Consider the following 23,480-nt stretch of genomic DNA (forward strand, 5'->3'; position numbering starts at 1 on the left):
TTTTTGTACATTTTCTGTAAATGTTGTATTTAGTAGGACATTTTCATAAAAGTTCACATTGCTTGAAAAAAAAATAGCAAAGTTATGCCCTAATGACCTTTTAATGCTTGGCAATAATTTTACGTGAAGCTTGCTGATTTATGTGAAAATATTCACTAAAAAGGGCACATTTTGTCTCGTTTGCAAATACATTTTGGTGAAAAAGGTGTACATTTTAATTCTTTACCAACAGTTTTCAAAAATGTGGGACTATTAAAAGCTAGGGATTAACAGCTTCATTTTTTAACAGGTACAGCTAGGGATCAACTGTGTTGGTTCTGTGAGTTACCTTCCACTGGCATTTGCAGTGAATGAAAGAAAATGTTTGATTTGAATGCTAATATTCATTGGTGTATTAATTATTCACGTCTCTGCATGTGTATTGGTATAATACAGTATAGACCATGGGTGCGCAAATTTTCCCCGTGCGCACCCCTGCCTGCTCTCCTCGGTGCCTCTCACCCCCCCCCCCCCGACCCTGGTGTCAAATGACGCACAGGGTCATGGGACGTAATTTAACGCCGGGTTACCAGGACGGCGCATTGCTGGAAGGGAATTTAATTTAAATGCCTGGGGCAGAGCACGGGACCTCTATAACTGCTGCCCCCCTCCCCCCCCCCAGAAAATCTAGCGCCCCCAGTTTGCGCACTGCTGGTATAGAGTCTAAGCATTCATGCACTTCTACTTTACTACCAACTACATATGGTCTGCAGCAGGGCTCTTGAACCAGTTCTCCAAAGGTGCCAAATCAGAAATCATTGAGGCGTTGAAGGACCACAACCTTATATAATATATTTTTGAACACATGTAAAAATATTAAAACATATTTCAACCTTTTGCAAGCATGTATAACATCTGTACCATATATATTTACATTACCTTTACGTACAAGTGCGTTTTAGTGGGAAGAATGAAACTTGGCTCCTGCTAATTTCATACTAGCTGCTTGGGCAGCTGAGGCCGAGGGTACATCATGGCCTTTCTCGGGCGCCGTTTGACCTGCGAGCCGCCAGTTGAAGAGTCCTGGTCTATAGGATTATATTAGGAAGGTGAAGACCACCAGAAAGAGAAATTATATGCAATAAGAGTCAATTGTAACTTTTGTGTGAGTGCATTTATAATATCAGAAGGGATGGGATTACATACATATACCCACAGCTTCCTTTAGGCCAGAGAATGAAGCAGCCTATCATGTCCCAATCATTTACTGTACATATACTTATACAGTAGCAATTAGAAACATTTTTGCCTTGTCAACTCCCAGACTTAAGAAGATTAACAACCTATTGTACAAACTAGTGTAAGGCCGAATACAAATATGTTTATAAATGAATTAATAATGTTGTGATTTCTCTTAAATAGTTTCATCTGCTGTAAGCACAAAAGAGCAAACAATTACTTTGATTGTGTTTCATTCCTTATAATAGTATAGAAAATTACTGGTGTGAAGTACTGTACAACCATATGGGAACCAAAATATTGGACTGATAATATAATTAATCAACTGTATGATTTATTAAGTTGCTCTTTAAATATTTACTACAGTATACTGTATGTGCTTTTTGTGTGAAAGTTTTCACGTTCCATTTGGAGGTATGCCAAGTTAACACTACGCTCCAGGCACCAGTGTTTGATTTATGGTTCCTTGATTTGTGGCTTGGTAAATTTCTAACTGTACAGTAGATACATTTTCTAAAGATGCAGTCTAGTGACATCTATTGTGCTACATATCTGTTGTAGATATTATTTTGAATCTGTTAAAAGTTCATTTGTGCATTATTTAAGGTTGTTGCTACAGGTATTTGAAGCAGTCAGCCAAGGTGTGTGCAGCGGGGTGGAAAACATAGTTAGGGCTCCAGGCATTAACTTTTACACGTTCTAGAGGAAGTTGCAATGTACAGGTTACTGTTATGCATACAGTAGATAATGTGCAATGCATTTTAGGCGTTGTAATATTTCATTATTTCTTACAGTATGTCTTATTCAAACCTCTTACATTAACCACCTGCCAGTCACAGGGTAAGATTTCCTCTGCTTTACTCATAGACAGGAAAAGTTTTTGCTAGAACATCAATTAATATTCTCCCAGCATGTTGAGGTGTCAATAAGCAGAATGAGAGAGTTACGCGATTCACACACAATGAGGTGCATCAGATTCCATTTAATATTTCTGCAATTTTGTCTATATAAAAGTTTATATACTATACAGCTACACTTTAAAAAATACTATATATATATATATATAAAATCAAACGTTATTGTCCATAAAATGCAGCTAGCCTACTTTATAGAATGAAGATGTCCATCAACATACTTCATACAGTGAATAATCTTGAAAGTTTAAAAGGTTGAGATAATGCAAAATTACTTCTGACACAGAGGAATACATCACGTTCACAGCAAGTCTGTCTGGTAACATCCCTCATGAGTTAAAAGTCCTGAAAACCTGACCTCTTGGGAGTTTTGAGGACTAGAGTTGAGCACCACTGCATTACAGCACACTTTTTGTCTGCTGATTCATGAATCCCTATGGATACCATGTAGGATGGAAACATGTTAACTCTAACAGTAGAAAAATGTATCTTGCATACTAAACTTTTACAGTCCCTATTTTTGTTGAACTCTTTAAGATAATGGGCCTTGACAACATCTTGTGCCCCACTTCTTTTCCCATTTTCTGTGCCTTAGGGAGTTATTCCCTCTGCTTGTAAACAACATCTGTGCTTAAAAATGTGCAGCATTGTTTCTCTACAGTTTTCAAAACTCATATCCCTATGAATATGACAGACATAAATAATAAAGAGAAATAAAGTTACTGGGGAAAATGAAACATGCAAAGACTGGACAGATACACTGAAAAAGAGGAACATATTAGAAATAAAGGTTGTTATTGATACACAAATGTGGGTATTTTACTGGACAAGAAAAAAAGTGCAACGAATTTAAGGGAACAACTCCATGTTTTCATATTTCCTACAATTTGCCATTTAAAAAGTTGTTAAAATCTATAGTTGGGGGATCCGGTCCATAGTTTCGTATACAGTACATACTGTATGCGTGTGAATTTTTTTAATGCCTGGAATAGATTTATCTTGGTCTATTACTGTAGTTACACTGTATACACCAACAGATCCATATATAATTTGGCATAAGAATGTACAGATGCAGCCACTAGAATTAGATCACTTGCCTTGGAAAATCTGGGGAAATCTCACTGTTAATGCCTCAACATTTCTGTGAGATTCCTAATGGCCCATCGAATTAACACAGTGGGGGGTCCCTGCAGTCCCATTCATACTTTTCAACCTGTCTGATGAGCCAGCTGGAGACTGGTTAATTGTCTGTAGCTGCAATTAACCAGCTGCATGCTGGTTCCTTAGACAATACAGGCTTTCTGTTGAAGCTCTTTTAGTCAGGGGGTCTGCCCTGTCACAGGGAGATAAAGTAAACAGGGCAGCCATATGAGAAACCGGAGCTGCCGATGTGGGGCTGCACACCCAAAAAGTGGAAGTGTGCAATCCTCGGTCTGGGTACAAAATGTTATGACGAGATCTGAAACAAAAAGAGGATGAATGAGTGGACCTCCTAAAAACTGATGGTCAGTATTGGGACCTCCGTCCCTTATCTATGACAGTCCCTGAAGTCATTAAATGAGAGGAAGAAGAGCATATTCTCTATTAAGCCTGTGTGGTGTCATACTGCCCAACTTTGAAATCATGTAGGACTCCCTATATTTCAGGCATTTCATCCACTCACTACTTTGATGTGCTCTTGGGCCTTGTACCTCAGTTGACTAACCCCATACCCAGCTTGTGTGTAATTTGCAGACGTAGGGGCCTCTGTTACCTTACACCTTATGTTAGACTTATCCAGGCTTATACTGTTCTTTATTTTTCTATTTGTCTACCGTACATATATGAGGCCAGAAGGACACTTAATTAAGTATACAACATACTCTGAATTGCAAGTGTAATACATTTTAATCTGGAAACTTTTTTCCAGTCCTGGGATGTGTCAAGTTGTTTCCCTTCTGTACGTTGTTGCACTGGGCGCAACTAAATCAAGGAAATGTGCCGATTTTGGGAGTAGAAAGGAATTGGGTGGCACTATTTGTATTATAGCAAAAATCAGCTTTGACCATCTTGTCTCTAATGTTATTTCCTCATCAATAAGACAGAAAGGGAGCAGGGCAAATGTGGGTAATCTCCAAACACTCCTGGAGGATGTGCCAATGTTTATTGATTATTTTCCGTATAGCTCAGCTATCCGTGCTGTCAGTGGTACAGTAAAAATAAAAGGGATTCTGCTATTCTTCTGAGATGCAATAGACTTAACTTCAGCTCTTTCCTGATGCAAAAAGTAATAGTAATAACCCTTACTCTCAACCTTGTTTGACACCTCCTTTAGACTAGTATGTGCAATGCAACAGACGACAGAGAAGCCCAATGCTACATCCAACATGACAGAAATACACAGTAAAATACTTATATATTCTCTTGAAATAGGGTAATTTAGTTTAACGCTTTGGCCAAAGGGTTAAACTAAATGACCCTATTTCAAGAGAATATATAAGTATTTTACTGTGTATTTCTGTCATGTTGGATGTAGCATTGGGCTTCTCTGTCGTCTGTTGTATACATATGCCACGCTCAATAGCACTCCATTTTGACACTTATATACATATATAATATATATATTGTGGGGGTGTAGTATGTGCAATGACAAAGTCAGTTACAATTGTTTTTTCCCAAGGAATTGACTATGTGGTAATAAGTATAGTGTTCACCCTCTCAGAACCCTAATGAGAAGGTGAAAACTGGAAAAAAGAAGTACATTTTCTGCGTCTATTGGCTTGGTGTATATATCAGTGTGAAGTTTATCCTCGTGTCTGTACACAGGTGGAGCATAGGCATGTCTATCCTAATTTATTCAAGTGAATTCTACATGGGTGTACACCTGTTTAATGGCTGTTGTTTTTTAACAAGACTTCTTGTGTGATCCAGGTGCAAATCCAAAACATACTTGAAACGAGAGGTAACTCTCAATGTATTACTTCCTGGTAAAACATTTTATAAATAAATCAGACTACACTATAGGAACACAGATTTTGATGAACCGTGGCTCATTGTGCTGGTCTATTAATGCACAGCCATTCCCTGACTCACAATGCTATAGATAATAGACCAGGAGGCAGGATTAGAAGGGAACGAATGTAATGGGTTCTTAAAGTTGCAGACAAAGGGTCACAACCCAAAAAGTTTCATTTTGAAAGGTGTCTGATGAGGCAAATATCTGGAAAGGTTACGCACACATCATTTAAGCACAGCTGTACAATCTATATATTCGCAATCACGCTAATCTAAGACCTAATTAGCATAATTTTAGACTGTAGCGGGAATTCTAAAATGCATCAGAAACACAGAAATTAGGTTCATGCAGCACAAATATATTTATTCCAACACTACATTGGCATTTTCCCCAAAACTCTTAGGGGCTGATTATGTGTGATACGAAGTGACCGATCTGGTAGTTTTCTGACACAATTTCTCCGGTGAAAAAGCCCCAATCAACCGCTTCGGATCATATAGAATCAGCCCCTAAATTGGCCCCATACTGCAACACACGCAAAATGCATCCTTCAGTGGGAGTAGCACCCAAGATATGATTAGAAAAACTAACTTAATGTGCCATAGCTATTTGTGTATTGTATTTGTCACAGTATGTTACATGGTAATACTTTATCTACTATATATTTCTGAAAGTGTCCGATGTGTCCGGGTCTGTATGTGTCTCCCTGTGCCCCTCCCCGTGTCCCTAGCGGCAATCTCATTAGACCTTGGGCCAGGCCAATGAGATTGCTCCCTTTGGCCGCCCGCCCCCGCACACCTCTCATTGGCCTGAGGCAGAGTGAAGGGCGCACACACACACACACACACACACACCACTACACACACACACACACACACACACACACACACACACACACACACACACACACACACACACACACACACACACACACACACACACACCACTATACACACACACACACACACACACACATCACTATACACACACACACACACACACACACACATCACTATACACACACACATCACTATACACACACACAAATCACTATACACACACACATCACTATACACACACACACACACACACACACACACACACACACACACACACACACACACACACACACACACACACACACACACCACTATACACACATATACACACACACACACACACACATCACTATACACACACACACACACACAGACATAACTATACACACACACACACACACACACACACACACACATCACTATACACACACACACACACACACACACACACACACACACACACACATCACTATACACACACAACCCCCCCACACACACGGTATTACATACATTAGCGGGGCTCACAGTGTTAGCAGCACATCTCCCGCTCTCTTCCCCACCGGTCCCGGAGGCTCCGCCTCTTCCTCCGCCTCTCCCTGTTTCCCGCGCTTTCACCCCCCCCCCCCTCGTCCACGTGGGAGCTGCCGGACGGGTGAGGGAGCTGCCGGACGGGTGAGGGAGCGGCCTTCACCTCCCCTGACCCCCCTTCACCTTCCCTCACTCACTTCCCCTCCACCCCCCCCCCCCGGCGCCGCTACAGTCAGCGGGGGAGCGGAGTGAGCGAGCGCGCGCCAGGGACACAGCGGGGGAGCGGCCACAACGCGCTGCCTCCCGCCTCAGATCCACGTGGGAGTTGCCGGACGGGTGAGGGAGCGGCTGGACGGGTGAGTGTGCGGCCTTCACCTCCCCTCACCCACCCCTCACTCCACTTCCCCTTCCTTCCACCTCCCCTCCACCTCCCCTCCCTCCACCCCCCCTCTACCCCCCCTTAACCTCCCCTCCACCCCTCCACCCCCCCCTTAACCTCCCCTCCACCCCTCCCCCCCTTCACCTCCCCTCCACCCCCCCCCCCCTTCACATCCCCTCCACCCCCCCCTTCACCTCCCCTCTACCCCTCCCCTCCCCCCCTTCACCTCCCCTCCACCCCCCCCTTTACCTCCCCTCCACCCCCCCTTCACCTCCCCTCCACCCCCCCTTCACCTCCCCTCCACCCCCCCTTCACCTCCCCTCCACCCCCCCCTTCACCTCCCCTCCACCCCCCCCTTCACCTCCCCTCCACCCCTACCCTCCACCCCCCCCCTTCACCTCCCCTCCACCCCCCCCTTCACATCCCCTCCACCCCCCTTCACCTCCCCTTCACCCCCCTTCACCTCCCCTCCACCCACCCCTTCACCTCCCCTCCACCCCCCTTCACCTCCCCTCCTCCACTCCCCTCCACCCCCCCCTTCACCTCCCCTCCCCTCCACCCTCCCCTTCACCTCCCCTCCACCCCCCCTTCACCTCCCCTCCACCCTCCCCTCCACCCCCGCTTCACCTCCCCTCCACCCCCGCTTCACCTCCCCTCCACCCCCGCTTCACCTCCCCTTCACCCCCGCTTCACCTCCCCTCCACCCCCGCTTCACCTCCCCTCCACCCCTACCTTCACCTCCCCTCCACCCCCACCTTCACCCCCCCCTCCACCCCCTTCACCCCCACCTTCACCCCCACCTTCACTCCCCCCTTACAACCTCCCACCTCCCCACCACCTCCCCCCCTTACCACCACCTCCCCCCCTTACCACCACCTCCCCCCCTTACCACCTTCCCACCACCTCCCTCGCTTCCCACCTTCCCACCACCTCCCCCCCTTCCCACCACCTCCCCCCCCTTACCACCACCCCTTCACCTCCCCTCCACCCCCCCTTCATCTACCCTCACCCCCCCTTCACCACCCCCCAGCCCCCCACCTCCACCCTTCCCACCTACCCCCTCCACCCCCCCTTCACCTCCCCTCCGCCCCGCCTTCACCTCCCCTCCGCCCCCCCCTTCACCTCCCCTCCGCCCCCCTTCACCTCCCCTCCACCCCCCCCATTCACCTCCCCTCCACCCCTCCCCTCCCCCCCATTCACCTCCCCTCCACCTCCCCTTCACCTCCCCTCCACCCCCCCTTCACCTCCCCTCCACCCCCCCTTCACCTCCCCTCCAGCCCCCCCTTCACCTCCCCTCCACCCCCCCCTTCACCTCCCCTCCACCCCTCCCCTTCACCTACCCTCCACCCCCCCCTTCACCTACCCTCCACCCCCCCCTTCACCTACCCTCCACCCCCCCCTTCACCTCCCCTCCACCCCCCCTTCACCTCCCCTTCACCCCCCTTCACCTCCCCTCCACCCACCCCTTCACCTCCCCTCCACCCCCCTTCACCTCCCCTCCTCCACTCCCCTCCACCCCCCCTTCACCTCCCCTCCCCTCCACCCCCCCTTCACCTCCCCTCCCCTCCACCCTCCCCTTCACCCCCCCTCCACCCCCCTTCACCTCCCCTCCACCCCCCTTCACCTCCCCTCCACCCCCCCTTCACCTCCCCTCCGCCCCCCCCTTCACCTCCCCTCCGCCCCCCTTCACCTCCCCTCCACCCCCCCCATTCACCTCCCCTCCACCCCTCCCCTCCCCCCCATTCACCTCCCCTCCACCTCCCCTTCACCTCCCCTCCACCCCCCCTTCACCTCCCCTCCACCCCCCCTTCACCTCCCCTCCAGCCCCCCCTTCACCTCCCCTCCACCCCCCCCTTCACCTCCCCTCCACCCCTCCCCTTCACCTACCCTCCACCCCCCCCTTCACCTACCCTCCACCCCCCCCTTCACCTACCCTCCACCCCCCCCTTCACCTCCCCTCCACCCCCCCTTCACCTCCCCTTCACCCCCCTTCACCTCCCCTCCACCCACCCCTTCACCTCCCCTCCACCCCCCTTCACCTCCCCTCCTCCACTCCCCTCCACCCCCCCTTCACCTCCCCTCCCCTCCACCCCCCCTTCACCTCCCCTCCCCTCCACCCTCCCCTTCACCCCCCCTCCACCCCCCTTCACCTCCCCTCCACCCCCCTTCACCTCCCCTCCACCCCCCCTTCACCTCCCCTCCACCCCCGCTTCACCTCCCCTCCACCCCCGCTTCACCTCCCCTCCACCCCCACTTCACCTCCCCTTCACCCCCGCTTCACCTCCCCTCCACCCCCGCTTCACCTCCCCTCCACCCCTACCTTCACCTCCCCTCCACCCCCACCTTCACCCCCCCCCCTCCGCCCCCTTCACCCCCACCTTCACCCCCACCTTCACTCCCCCCTTACAACCTCCCACCTTCACTCCCCCCTTACAACCTCCCACCTCCCCACCACCTCCCCCCCCCTTCCCACCTTCCCACCACCCCCCCCCCCCTTACCACCACCTCCCCCCCTTACCACCACCTCCCCCCCTTACCACCTTCCCACCACCTCCCTCGCTTCCCACCTTCCCACCACCTCCCCCCCTTACCACCACCTCCCCCCCTTACCACCACCCCTTCACCTCCCCTCCACCCCCCCTTCACCTCCCCTCCACCCCCCTTCACCTCCCCTCCACCTCCCCTCCACCCCCCCTTCACCTCCCCTCCACCCCCCCTTCACCTCCCCTCCACCCCCCCTTCACCTCCCCTCCACCCCCCCTTCACCTCCCCTCCACCCCCGCTTCACCTCCCCTCCAACCCCGCTTCACCTCCCCTTCACCCCCACTTCACCTCCCCTCCACCCCCGCTTCACCTCCCCTCCACCACTCCCCTACACCCCCCCTTCACCTCCCCTCCACCCCCCCTTCACCTCCCCTCCACCCCCCCTTCACCTCCCCTCCACCCCCCCTTCACCTCCCCTCCACCCCCCCTTCACCTCCCCTCCACCCCCGCTTCACCTCCCCTCCACCCCCGCTTCACCTCCCCTTCACCCCCACTTCACCTCCCCTCCACCCCCGCTTCACCTCCCCTCCACCCCTACCTTCACCTCCCCTCCACCCCCACCCCCACCCCCACCTTCACCCCCCTTCACCCCCCCTCCGCCCCCTTCACCCCCACCTTCACCCCCACCTTCACTCCCCCCTTACAAACTCCCACCTCCCCACCACCTCCCCCCCTTCCCACCTTCCCACCACCTCCCCCCCTTCCCACCACCTCCCCCCCTTACCACCACCTCCCCCCCTTACCACCACCTTCCCACCTTCCCACCACCTCCCACCTTCCCACCTTCCCACCACCTCCCCCCCTTCCCACCTTCCCACCACCTCCCCCCCTTCCCACCACCTCTCCCCCTTACCACCCCCCCTTCACCTCCCCTCCACCCCCCCTTCATCTACCCTCACCCCCCTTCACGACCCCCCAGCCCCCCACCTCCACCCTTCCCACCTACCCCCTCCACCTCCCCTCCGCCCCACCTTCACCCCCACCTTCACCCCCACCTTCACACACCCCTTACAACCTCCCACCTCCCCACCACCTCCCCCCCCTTCCCACCTTCCCACCACCTCCCCCCTTCCCACCTTCCCACCACCTCCCCCCCTTCCCACCACCTCTCCCCCTTACCACCCCCCCTTCACCTCCCCTCCACCCCCCCTTCATCTACCCTCACCCCCCCTTCACCACCCCCAGCCCCCCACCTCCACCCTTCCCACCTACCCCCTCCACCTCCCCTCCGCCCCACCTTCACCTCCCCTCCACCCCCCCTTCACCTCCCCTCCTCCCCCGCTTCACCTCCCCTCCACCCCCGCTTCACCTCCCCTTCACCCCCACTTCACCTCCCCTCCACCCCCGCTTCACCTCCCCTCCACCCCTACCTTCACCTCCCCTCCACCCCCACCCCCACCTTCACCCCCCTTCACCCCCCCTCCGCCCCCTTCACCCCCACCTTCACCCCCACCTTCACTCCCCCCTTACAACCTCCCACCTCCCCACCACCTCCCCCCCTTCCCACCTTCCCACCACCTCCCCCCCTTACCACCACCTCCCCCCCTTACCACCACCTCCCCCCCTTACCACCACCTTCCCACCTTCCCACCACCTCCCCCCCTTCCCACCTTCCCACCACCTCCCCCCCTTCCCACCACCTCTCCCCCTTACCACCCCCCCTTCACCTCCCCTCCACCCCACCTTCATCTACCCTCACCCCCCCTTCACCACCCCCCAGCCCCCCACCTCCACCCTTCCCACCTACCCCCTCCACCTCCCCTCCGCCCCACCTTCACCTCCCCTCCACCCCCCCTTCACCTCCCCTCCACCCCCGCTTCACCTCCCCTTCACCCCCACTTCACCTCCCCTCCACCCCTACCTTCACCTCCCCTCCACCCCCACCCCCACCTTCACCCCCCCTCCGCCCCCTTCACCCCCACCTTCACACCCCCCTTACAACCTCCCACACCTCCCCCCCCTTCCCACCTTCCCACCACCTCCCCCCCTTCCCACCTTCCCACCACCTCCCCCCCTTCCCACCACCTCTCCCCCTTACCACCCCCCCTTCACCTCCCCTCCACCCCCCCTTCATCTACCCTCACCCCCCCTTCACCACCCCCCAGCCGCCCACCTCCACCCTTCCCACCTACCCCCTCCACCTCCCCTCCGCCCCACCTTCACCTCCCCTCCACCCCCCCTTCACCTCCCCTCCACCCCCGCTTCACCTCCCCTTCACCCCCACTTCACCTCCCCTCCACCCCCGCTTCACCTCCCCTCCACCCCTACCTTCACCTCCCCTCCACCCCCACCCCCACCTTCACCCCCCCTCCGCCCCCTTCACCCCCACCTTCACCCCCACCTTCACTCCCCCCTTACAACCTCCCACCTCCCCACCACCTCCCCCCCCTTCCCACCTTCCCACCACCTCCCCCCCTTACCACCACCTCCCCCCCTTACCACCACCTTCCCACCTTCCCACCACCTCCCCCCTTCCCACCTTCCCACCACCTCCCCCCCTTCCCACCTTCCCACCACCTCCCCCCCTTCCCACCACCTCTCCCCCTTACCACCCCCCCTTCACCTCCCCTCCACCCCCCCTTCATCTACCCTCACCCCCCCTTCACCACCCCCCCAGCCCCCCACCTCCACCCTTCCCACCTACCCCCTCCACCTCCCCTCCGCCCCACCTCCACCCCCCCTTCACCTCCCCTCCGCCCCCCTTCACCTCCCCTCCGCCCCCCCTTCACCTCCCCTCCGCCCCCTCTTCACCTCCCCTCCGCCCCCCTTCACCTCCCCTCCGCCCCCCCTTCACCTCCCCTCCGCCCCCCTTCACCTCCCCTCTGCCCCCCCTTCACCTCCCCTCACCATCCCCCCCTCACCACCCATCCTCCTCACCTCCCCTCCACCCCCTTCACCTCCCCTCACCACCCCCCACCACCCCTCCGACCTCACCTCCCCTCCTTCAATGCCTTTCGTCCGCCCTCCTGCCTCTGCCTTTCGCCCACCCGCACTTCTGCCTTTCACCCGCCCACCGCTCACACCCCTGCGCCACACAGCCGCCGCATGCACTCAACAGACACTCGACACACACCTGCCGCATCCTGCCCCTACGCAACAATATCACTGACCAGCTGTCACCCGCACTCGCCACACACCCGCCGCCTCACACCCTAGCAGGACCCCGACCCACAGCCAGCACTCACTACCCACGCGCCACCCGTACTGAACACCCACCCGCCGCCTCACACATGCTCACACCCTAGCAGGACACACGCCTCACATTTTCACATCACTTATGTTACCAAAATATACATTGTACTGTGGTGTGTTTACAATAAACCATTTTTATACAACATCGTATTACATTTTCTTCCATCTTTCTTTTCAACATTATTATCCAACCTTTACAACAAATACTCACCTATTGTTCCACCATTTATAAATAATACTACCTATTACGCATTTACATCCCGGGCAACGCCGGGTCTCTCAGCTAGTACTACATATTTGTCAAACTGGTTTGAATTGTAAAATTGAGTGGTGGCTATAGCCTTTTGTTTACATAACAAAACACGCACTCTTAATTCAGAAAGGCACTCTTTGTTGGTTTGTCATACAATCTATTTCTTTTATTGGGCTGTCTGAGTAGCCATTCATAACTCATGTTTCTCCATGTATATTTCCTAACTCTCCTAGTCTTGTTTTCCATACTATATATAATGTGTACTGTAACTTATCAGCGATCTGTATATGGAAAGATTTGATATTCATAAATCAAAACATTAAAAACAAAACTTATTTAGCATTATTGGAAAATGACCTCCCTCAGCCCAATAGACACCATGCTTGTCAGACCCTACCTATCTCCATAGGTAATTATTTAAAATTATTGGATTATATTGTCATGTAAGGTATACTGTACATACTGCATCGTCAGTTGGCATAAATTTCCAAAACGGCCAGTGACATACTGTATTGTAAATAATAGGTATTCCAAGTTTGTCTTCCGTTAGCATTTCATTATGACTGCTCAAATGATAAGCAATTTGTATTTAAGCCCATTTTGTTTCTGTTTTTGTTAGGTGATGCAGATGTATCTCCCATTCTGTGGAATTGCAATATCTAATGCTCAGCTCTTTTCTGCTTCCAGAAAAGAATATGATAGGAGCCGGGTAAGTGTCATCAGCACCTGGGACAGCTCATAACTGTGTTTCACATTCTCCTTTCGTTTGATTGTTTTTTTTGTTGGCTTATGAAGACGAACTCCTAAAGGATCTGAAGCTAAGAGACGTGTTTTTATGTATGTGATTTAGGGAGTGTCAATAGTAAGAGATACATAGGAGTTAAACAAAGCACAGAAGGACTTTTTGACTAAGCAGTTCTATGCAATGAGATGACCCCTGTCCCTGGAAAACACTTTACAGCTCATCCACTTTTGTATATATGGGCCATTATGGGATAATGGAGTATGTAAGTCTACGTGCACCAACATAAGCAACCATTTTATTTCTTTACCATTTAATCCAAAAGCTACTCCACGTCGTGTATGAGATATCTTGGCTAATTACGTGTCTAGATAAGACACAAAACATCGCACATTTGAGGTAGAGATAAGCAAAAAAATGCAATACAGGCAGTTGTGTGCCAAATACTTATTTCTACATCAATAAATTCTACACCATATAAGTACATATACCTACAGTATTATACTGTTATCCCATTATACTATATTTCCAAATTCATCTGAATAGAATCATAAATAAAGAAGCTTTTTAGCTTGTTTAACAAAATGATAAATATGATCCCTAAACGAAATCAAAAGGCAGCACTCAGTGATGAACAAAAATTGTAATGGGAACATGGCACACACAAAACAACGTTTCGGTCCAACAGGGGCACCTTCTTCAGGGAGGTGCAACAGAACAGTGGCAGACATTTATACCACTAAACCCAAGTGCAAACAATTAAAAATGTCAATTTCAGAGAATCACGAGTCTCCACATCACCAGGAGTCTCCCGTGACTTGCGGTGGCCATTTTGAAAACAGCTGTGTTCAGCTGTTAGTAGTATGCTCACCAATCATGCAGCAAATGGCCCTTGACGCAGCATGCCAGAAGGAGAGAGAAAGAAACAGGCATAAATCATATTAAAGACAATATTATTGATAGTCCAGAAGGATCAACCTTCGCGTCGCGGCCACCAGGAACAAGTCACCATGGCTACCAGGGACGCTATTTCCCTACACCTGGACTGATGCAGCTGTGTTCACCTTTGGAGTTCTCTGCTACTCATGCAGCTGTGACTATGGCGGCTGTAGCGCAACAGATGACTTTGAGGGATTGATCATAGGTTATCTTTGCACAACCAATCAGAGTAGCTGATGGTCACTTAGGTGTGGGTTTAAGGGGGTATATAAGGTTTCCACAGCCAGTAGTCTCCAGCACTGCCCTGAGGAAGGTCCCTGCGAGGACCGAAACATTGGTCTTGTTTGTGCTGCTGTTTATCTGATCACAGGTCCCTTTTCATATACCATTGAGTGCTGTCTTTTGTTTACTCTTGCTGGAGTTGACTACCTTTTTCTATTAATCCTTATGGGACATGCACCGCAATTATTACTTTGTAATTGGAGTGCCAGCTGTCTCCCTATTCTGTATGTATGTATGTATGTATGTATGTATATATATATATATATATATATGTGATTGCCGATAGGCAGTATATTTGTTGTAAAATAACTAAACCAATGCATAGATCAGAATAACCAAAAAAAATAATAAATCTTGTACAATAAATCTGCTTGGCATATCAAGGCGGTGATACTGTACTAATAGCAGCAATGAAGAATTGTGTTCTGGTATTTAGGCTTTGCTGGAGGTGGTAAACGACCTGTTTGAGGAACAAACGGACCTGGAGAAAATTGTCAAGAAAATTATGCATCGGGCTCAGACGCTGTTGAAATGTGAGCGCTGCTCTGTGCTGCTATTGGAGGATATCGAGTCACCAGTAAGTATACAAAAGTGCTCCACAATTATGTAGAAAAAGCTGAACATGAGAATTTGCATAATGGGTTGGATGCTTTTTCTTCCATTGTTTAAGTCATCCAACTTTGAAGAGAAAACAATTAAACATTTGATTGATTTCCAACTGATAATTATTCCAGATCATTGCAGATTTCAGTCGGTTAGGACCATCTGCGTAATGGTATTCATATTTACACATAAATCACATTATTTACCCATATAAACTGTAAATGGGGAGATTTCCAAAATGGTGGGCACATATTTTCTAAGCTGTGATGTCCCATAAGACACCTTCTGGTCCCGGAAGATGTCTTATGGCAAAGTACTAATTAGTAAATATGGTGCTGAGTTTGCAAGTTGGGTATAAGAGTTCCAATACACCATACACTAGCTTGCTATGGTTCTACAAGCCCCATTGGTTACCTATCAATTGCACGCACTAAATTATGTTATAATTTAATCAAAAATCCAGTTGCTTGACTCCCGCAGCTCCACCACTATAAAAATAGCACATCTTTAGTACTGCAAAACTGAAATGAAGTGTGTCCTACAGAGCGTTGCCCTGATGAAATGCATGTGAAACGCATTGGGATGCTGCTTTAGTATTTGCTAAGTATGAATCTACTGTATGTGCATAAGACACTGTCTGTATATCTATTTTTATAGTGACGGAGGAGCTGAAGTTATCTGCTTACTAGATGTTGTGCACATACAGTAAATGTGTTTGCATAACACTGATGTAGCGGGAATCACTGGTCTCTCTGGTGTGATACGTTGGGATATATTGTGATTGTCTGCAACAGCACTGCCATTGAACCCTATGGCAACTTTGCTATTCTGAAGTGTGTTTCAAACATTCATGGAAAATGTTGTAATATCTGGGGGAGCAATGTCATGTACTATATTTGTATGCTTGTATAATAAACAGTCACAGCAGCAGTGCTCCCTCAAAAATACATCAGGATGCAGACTCTATCTGACAATAATTCTTAAAGTTGAAAGAGTTTTATTTTGCCTCTCCGGATTCTAATACAATCACTGGTGGACATTTTATTTCACCCATACAACTCTATGTTTGAGATTATGGTCCATATTTCCTAAGTGTTACTATGATAACGCACCTTCTGGCATCAGAAGACACCTTCAGGCCCATTCTCTTGACACAAGGTGTCTTTCAGTGCTGGAAGGTGTGGCATGGCATAGTACTGCTTAGTAAATATGGTCCTTTTGGTCTCAGGAAATTGAAAATAGCACAAAGAGAAAACCCCAAGAGAGTGGGACAAAACTTTGAAAACATACCAACAATTAAAACGTATACAGTACATATATTTTTTTAAGTCAAGCAGCGCATCTTTGATGGGAAATTGCACCAAACAGCAAAACAACATTTCTGTTCTGGAAATATTTAATCCAAGATTTACTGTCTTCTGCCGTAAAACACCCTCCGGCACTATAACCCTTGGCTTGAATGGACTGTATGGGGTCTATTGGCAGAAGACTGCTCATAAATGAGGCTAGAAGACTGAATAAGTGGATAATTGTAGGCCAAATAGGTTGCATTTGAGGTAGAAGCTACATATGTGCCTAACCATTCATTGTTAAATAATTTTACCAACAGAGGTTAAAGAGAAATATGATGACCCGGGATAAATGGGGCAATATTAGTAACAGCACCGGTCTTTACAAAGAAAAACAAATCACGTATAAATGCCTTTGAAATGAGTAATGTCTTATCTGTTTTGATGCCATGTTGTGCATCAATATTATATCCCTAATGAGCTAGAAAATGTTAATACATGATTTTCATAATGTAGGTTTGTTTTTGAAGTTAGTCAAGGTATAAATAATTTCTGTTTCCACTGTGTAGCAGATGCATTTGATTTACTAGTGACCCATAATACACAAGGAAAGGATACACTAATCGAGAACTTTCTTTTTTTAATCAAAAAGTTCCGCGAAGAGAAGTAGCTTTCTGAGTCTGTGGTGTCCATCAATGTCTGGGACAACACCAGTGCAAGCAAACTGCACCAGATTTATTGAAGGGAAAAGTTCAATTGCTCTCAAAAGGTCTCTCTTCTTTTGATTAAACTGGGGCAGTGTTTTTTCTTTGATAAATAAGACCTTGTACCTTTTTTTTTTACTTCTCCACTGCTCATGGCAGGCCTCTTCTACTCCAGCCTGCAAAGGCCTTTTGGATTGACTTTCTGCTCCTGCTATAGTAATTTAATTGTATTGTAACTGTTTAGGCAGCTACAGCAAGTTCATTGTTTCCCACTAAAACTCATCTCTAAGCTTGGTTAATGTAAAAATAATACAGATGGCATAAATTCCGACATAATGTAAGTATAATTTTTTTTAAAGTTATTTAAAATGCATCCTAAATGACACTCCTTTACGATTGTATCCCCTCTACTATTTGTTCTGATCCAGCCCCTATGGAAAACTCGTTGAAGAGGCCTGACTTATGGGTTTAGGGTGTCGAATGTTGCATTTATAAAGGTATAGAATTGTAAAAACTATATTAGAATTGCCCAAAATTATCTAATAGCTTTTAAATGATTAAATTCAGCAATTCCCTTGGTCCTTCCAATCACCATTCATTTAGAATGGTTTGGTAATAAAATCAGCTTGACATGTTTCAATGTACCAAAGTCCAACTGTGCTGTTACTCAGAGCACATATAAAATGTTTACTATAATAATGTTTATAATAATAGATACATAGTAGTAATTAAAGTTACATTCAGTTATGTCTCATTTTAGTTTGGAAACATGCCAATAAAAAAATGAATATGTAATTTATCATAGACAGCTCAACTGCACAAGGTTAAAAGACAATGAATATTAATTATGAATATGATATTCATGTTGTACTACTGTTTTATTTACAAGCTAATTTTGTTTGGCTTTATTAAAAGTCAAAAAACCTTTAGGGAAAAAAATTAAAACAACAAGAATATATTAATAAATCAATAAAACATTGCATGCTTTAAAAAAAAGATGTACTGTATATGGGGAGGGTATTAGTTGGAATAACAATGTTATAAAGGTTGTCTATACACTCATGTGGGGTTAAAGTTAATTTGTAGTTTGGAAGGCCCATGTGGACCAATGGAAAATTCTAAGGATGTTTCAAGGAACATTGGAGTCAATGAACTAAAGCAAAATTGGAGCAAAGAGTGTCATTTTTATTTGGTGCCTACTAGCGTCAATGTATCAAGGTCTTTGCTCCATTTTTGTCCCATGTTTATCCACTTGTGATTTGGGGAGTGTCAAAAGACGGAAGCCGGACACACAGATTTTAATTCGATTAATAGAATTGCGCCTCTGTGGATCATATTTTTTAATTTAAGTCTCTCAAAAAAAATCTGACCAGTTTAAAGTGGCATTGACTTTCTTCCTTCTAACAATCTGTATCAGATGTATGAAATGGTTTCCACATTTGATACAACTATGAAGCGAAAAACGGGGCAGTGCGTCAAAACACACATTCTCTGCTCCAAGATTGCTTTAGTACATGGATGCCATCACCTTAAGCTATAAGACAATATTTTTTTCCTAACAGCAATTACTATTCTGTACTAAAATTCTAATTGGCCAGACTTACTAAACCATGATTATTCAAATAGAAGACTTGACTCCTCCTTGAATCTACTTTCCCAAAGATGATTCTGGGAGACGTTTCCTTCTCTTCCCCTCTCTACTGCAGCTATGAGGTGGGTTGAAGGCATGGGGCAGCATTGTGGACCTTAAAAAATGTACTGCAAGTCTTCAGATAGATCTCTAAAAAATAATGAATTAGCCCAGCAATAAAAATGGCAACGCTAACGCTGCTCACGTCACTGGCAGGAGAGCAGGCAAAACTGTTTGATTTAGATAGAGTATTTGGCCACAACAAAGGTTTTCCTCAATATAAATGAAAGAGCCTTGGGTGACTGTGAGTAACAGTTTATTTTTTATAATAGGTGGTAAAGTTTACCAAATCCTTTGAACTACTTTCTCCAAAATGCAGTGCTGATGCAGAGAACAGGTAAGCGTCTCCTAATTGACATGGTTACCTACTTTACCAGATTTCCAATATATTTCTCCTTTATTGTTCACTATTTTTCCATTTACATCACAGGCAGCATTACGTGTTAAAGCAGCAGTTCATGCAATATCCTACGTGTGTTTTTTTTTTTTTTAACAATCAGTTCTGTACTATGAGAAAATACTTTTTAAAAAATGTCCAAAAAAAAATGTTAGACATTTGTAATGTTTCTAATGTAGGAAGCCTTTCCAAAGTGACAGCCCCCTTACCCTTCTGATAGGCTCTGGTTCTTCAGACCCACCCTCTCTCTAGCACTGCACCAATTGTATCTAGTAACTGCCCAGTCAATCATATTCTAGGAACTACATTGCCCAATATGCTGTGCAAGAATGGAATTAAATAGCCCAGAGCAAGCGATTGATTACAGGAGAACGGATCGATCTGCAGCTTAGCTAATCACTTGTCAGTGTGCAGACTGTATTGATGCACATATTGAATGGGGGAAAAAAATATATATTTTTTTAAATGGCAGCTTGAACTGCAGCTTTAAAGTAAAAAAACAATGATGACATGCATTATTAGATAGATTGTCACCAGTTACACTTTGGAGCCGCACCATACTGCATATCTTAGTTATATGTTTCAGTCTCTACTGGCAGTCATGGTGCAGATAATATTTCAAATTCTGTATCCCTCCATCTCTCTAATCATGTGTCTTATGGGGTTACAGTCAGGAACAAGGTATAGGATAATGTACGGTTTACGTAATGTAGGTTTAGAAAATACATTGTCCTTGGAGCTGTGTCCTTCCTGTGGTTGTGAAATGGGAGCAAAAAAGAAGATCAAAGTTCAGTGCATGCGGTGAGAGTGAACTTGACAGCTTTATTAGATGGTGTAAACACCAATCTGGGTCCAAGAATGCACAAGTAAACTCAAGTAATTCCTTCCCGCAGGCAGACTTTGAGAGTCTAAATGGATATGAATAAAGAATTCAAAAATGACTGACTTCTGTAATGAAATACACAATATTAGAAGCATGTAATATTTCATGATACTAGCCTCATTTCCCTTCAAACGAAATATTGAATCAATAGTAATATATGTACTGTATCACACAAGAAACATCATGCAACTTTGCATGCATTTTCTAGTGATTTTTTGCGGGGATTTATATGTATTTTTTTAAATATATTTATGGGGGGGTTTATATGTATTGGGGAGGTGTTTTTTTGTATGTATTTGGGGGTTTGTATATATTTGGGGGATGGGTGGGAGGGGTTTGTATGTATTTGGGGGGGGGAAAGTTTTTTTTATTGGGGGTGGTTTTTTTGGTGTATATTTTGTGAGGGGGGAGGGAATGAGTGTGAGGAGGGGATTAAGTGGGGTCATTGACTGAGGGTGAGGAGATAGAGGGAGTGAGATGCAGGGGAGAGAAATACATGTGAGGCGGGGGGTAGGGATTGAGTTAGAGTGGGGTAATTGATGGAGGGGGATGAGTGAGAGGTGAGACAGGGGGAGAGAAATACATGGGAAGAGGGAGGGAAATAGAGGGGGCTCGCAAGGTGTGAAATGGGAGTGCTTGCATGGGGTGAAATGGGGGAGCTCGCAACTCCGCCGATGGAGGGGGGGAGGGGTTCCCGGTCATAACTCTAGTCCTGGGCCCCCGGGAAATCTGTCTGCGGCCCTGCATACAGAGCTCGGAATTTGCATCTGAATATGAGGTACGTTACTTTCATCTGTAGAGACATAATGTAGGAGGATAGCGGGGAAAGCATGTGTGTGAGAACACAGCAGGAAACTTATTTGCTTCCTCAGACCATATGAAGCGAAAACACAAACATTTCTTGCTTTTGTATAAAACCATTAGCATAATGTACAGTATTCTATTCTGTTATTGTGGAAAACATCACACTTCTATGTGCTTTTATCAGCATGAATTCATTTTTTTTTTTTACTTTCTCAAATTTGCACAGCAATTTATAAGGAACAGTAAGTTTGACTGAGTATTTTGTCTTTTATTGCATTGTTGGTGAGATTATCCACCCCTTAAAGGGGCAGTGCAAAAAAATTCAACTTATCAATGTAAATTTTAGAAAAACATTTGCCTTCAAATTAAAAACTGTACTTATGTGTTTCCTTTAAAAATGGATGTGTTGTTATTTTCACCGGGTCTGCTATAATTTGAATCTTATCCCATATTTATTGCTCTCCATGTTTAGTTTGACCACTTTTACATACTTTACATACAAAAATCAAGAAAAAAATGTGTGTACTAACAATTTACCTAGAGCTATAACAGTTACATAGTTTCATAGTAGATGAGGTTGAAAAAATGCCTCCATCAAGTTGGACCTACAGAATGTTAAAATATAGGCGACAGATACTTTATCCTATATTTGTACTTACAGTATATTGAGCCAGAGGAAGTCAAACAAAAAACCCCAGTGACATATCATCCAATGATATCTCATAAGGGGAAAAAAATCCTTCCTGTCTTCAAATATTGGCAATCAGATTACTCCATAGATCAACATCCTTCACATGTTTACTTATTTGATATATCACTGTATACCTTTCCTTTCTAAAAAAGATGGCTCACTCGACTGAAACAGCCCTCACTAAAATAACTAATGTCCTCCATGCTGCCAAAGACAGAGGTCATTACACTCTGCTCATATTACTCGACCTCTCTGCAGCATTTGACACCGTGGACCACCCTCTTCTCCTCCACATTCTCCATACTGTTGGTATTCGTAACAAAGCTCTATCCTGGATCTCCTCTTATCTCTCCCATTGTACTTTCAGTGTCTCTTCTGCTAACACCTTCTCCTCCTCCATAGATCTCTCGGTGGGGGTACCCCAGGGCTCTGTCCTGGGACCTCTTCTTTTTTCCCTGTACACACTTTCTCTAGGTGACATAATCACATCTCGTGGGTTTAAATATCACCTCTATGCTGACGACACACAAATTTACTTTTCAACCCCTGACCTTACACCTGCTGTACAGACCAAAGTTTCTGAATGTCTCTGCTATATCCTCCTGGATGGCCCTCCGCCGACTTAAACTTAACATGACAAAAACAGAGCTCCTCATACTTTGTCCCAAACCTTGCCTTACTACCTCCTGCCACATTACTCTTGGAAATACCATCATTCACCCAGTAGCCCAAGCATGCTGCCTGGGGGTCACACTCGACTCCTCTCTCACATTCTCCTCTCACATTCAAAACATTTCTAAAACCTGTCGCTTTTTCCTCTGCAATATTACAAAGATACGCCATTTCCTCTGCTGCTCGACTGCTAAAACTCTGACTCAGGCCCTCATTCTCTCCCGTCTTGATTACTGTAACCTCCTGCTGTCCGGCCTTTCTGCCTCTCACCTGTCTCCCCTACAATCTATCCTAAACACTGCTGCCAGAATCACTCTACTCTTTCCTAAATCTGTCTCAGCGTCTCCCCTGCTGAAATCACTCTCCTGGCTTCCTTTCAAATCCTGCATCTCGCACTCAATTCTCCTCCTCACTTTTAAAGCTTTACACTCTTCTGCTCCTCCTTACATCTCAGTCCTAATTTCTCGCTATGCACCATCCCGACTCTAGCGTTCTGCTGAAGGATGTCTTCTCTCTACCCCCTTTGTATCTCAAGCCAGCTCCCGCCTTAAACCTTTCTCACTGACTGCCTCGCACCTCTGGAATGCCCTTCCCCTCAATTCCCAACTAGCACCCTCTCTATCTTCCTTTAAGACCCACCTTAAGACACACCTGCTTAAAGAAGGATATGAGTAGCACCGTAGATATTACTAGACACATGATACATAAAGCTTGGCCCCCTGCAGAAGCACTTACCAAAATGCCCTCCTATTGTCTCTGTACATTCCTCCTACATACCAATTAGATTGTAAGCTCCTCGGAGCAGGGACTCCTTCCTAAATGTTACGTTTTATGTCTGAAGGACTTTTTCCATGACCCAATATCTGTATTTGTTATTTATATGATTGTCACGTGTACACTGGCGACACACTTTATTCGAGCT

At 47.1% G+C, this 23,480-nt stretch overlaps 1 protein-coding gene across 1 annotated transcript in view; it reads left to right on the forward strand.

Annotated features, from left to right (window-relative positions):
• The window catches only part of PDE11A (phosphodiesterase 11A), a 441,965-nt gene that overhangs the window by 215,882 nt on the left and 202,603 nt on the right, over window positions 1-23,480 (forward strand). Inside the window, exons 3-5 of the mRNA XM_075608987.1 lie at window positions 13,482-13,571; window positions 15,262-15,402; window positions 19,384-19,448. Coding sequence (XP_075465102.1) covers window positions 13,482-13,571; window positions 15,262-15,402; window positions 19,384-19,448 — 296 coding nt within the window. The remainder of the gene's footprint in view (window positions 1-13,481; window positions 13,572-15,261; window positions 15,403-19,383; window positions 19,449-23,480) is intronic.

The sequence above is a fragment of the Ascaphus truei genome, chromosome 7, assembly GCF_040206685.1.
Source record: "Ascaphus truei isolate aAscTru1 chromosome 7, aAscTru1.hap1, whole genome shotgun sequence".
In the NCBI taxonomy this organism is placed as follows: Eukaryota; Metazoa; Chordata; class Amphibia; order Anura; family Ascaphidae; genus Ascaphus; species Ascaphus truei.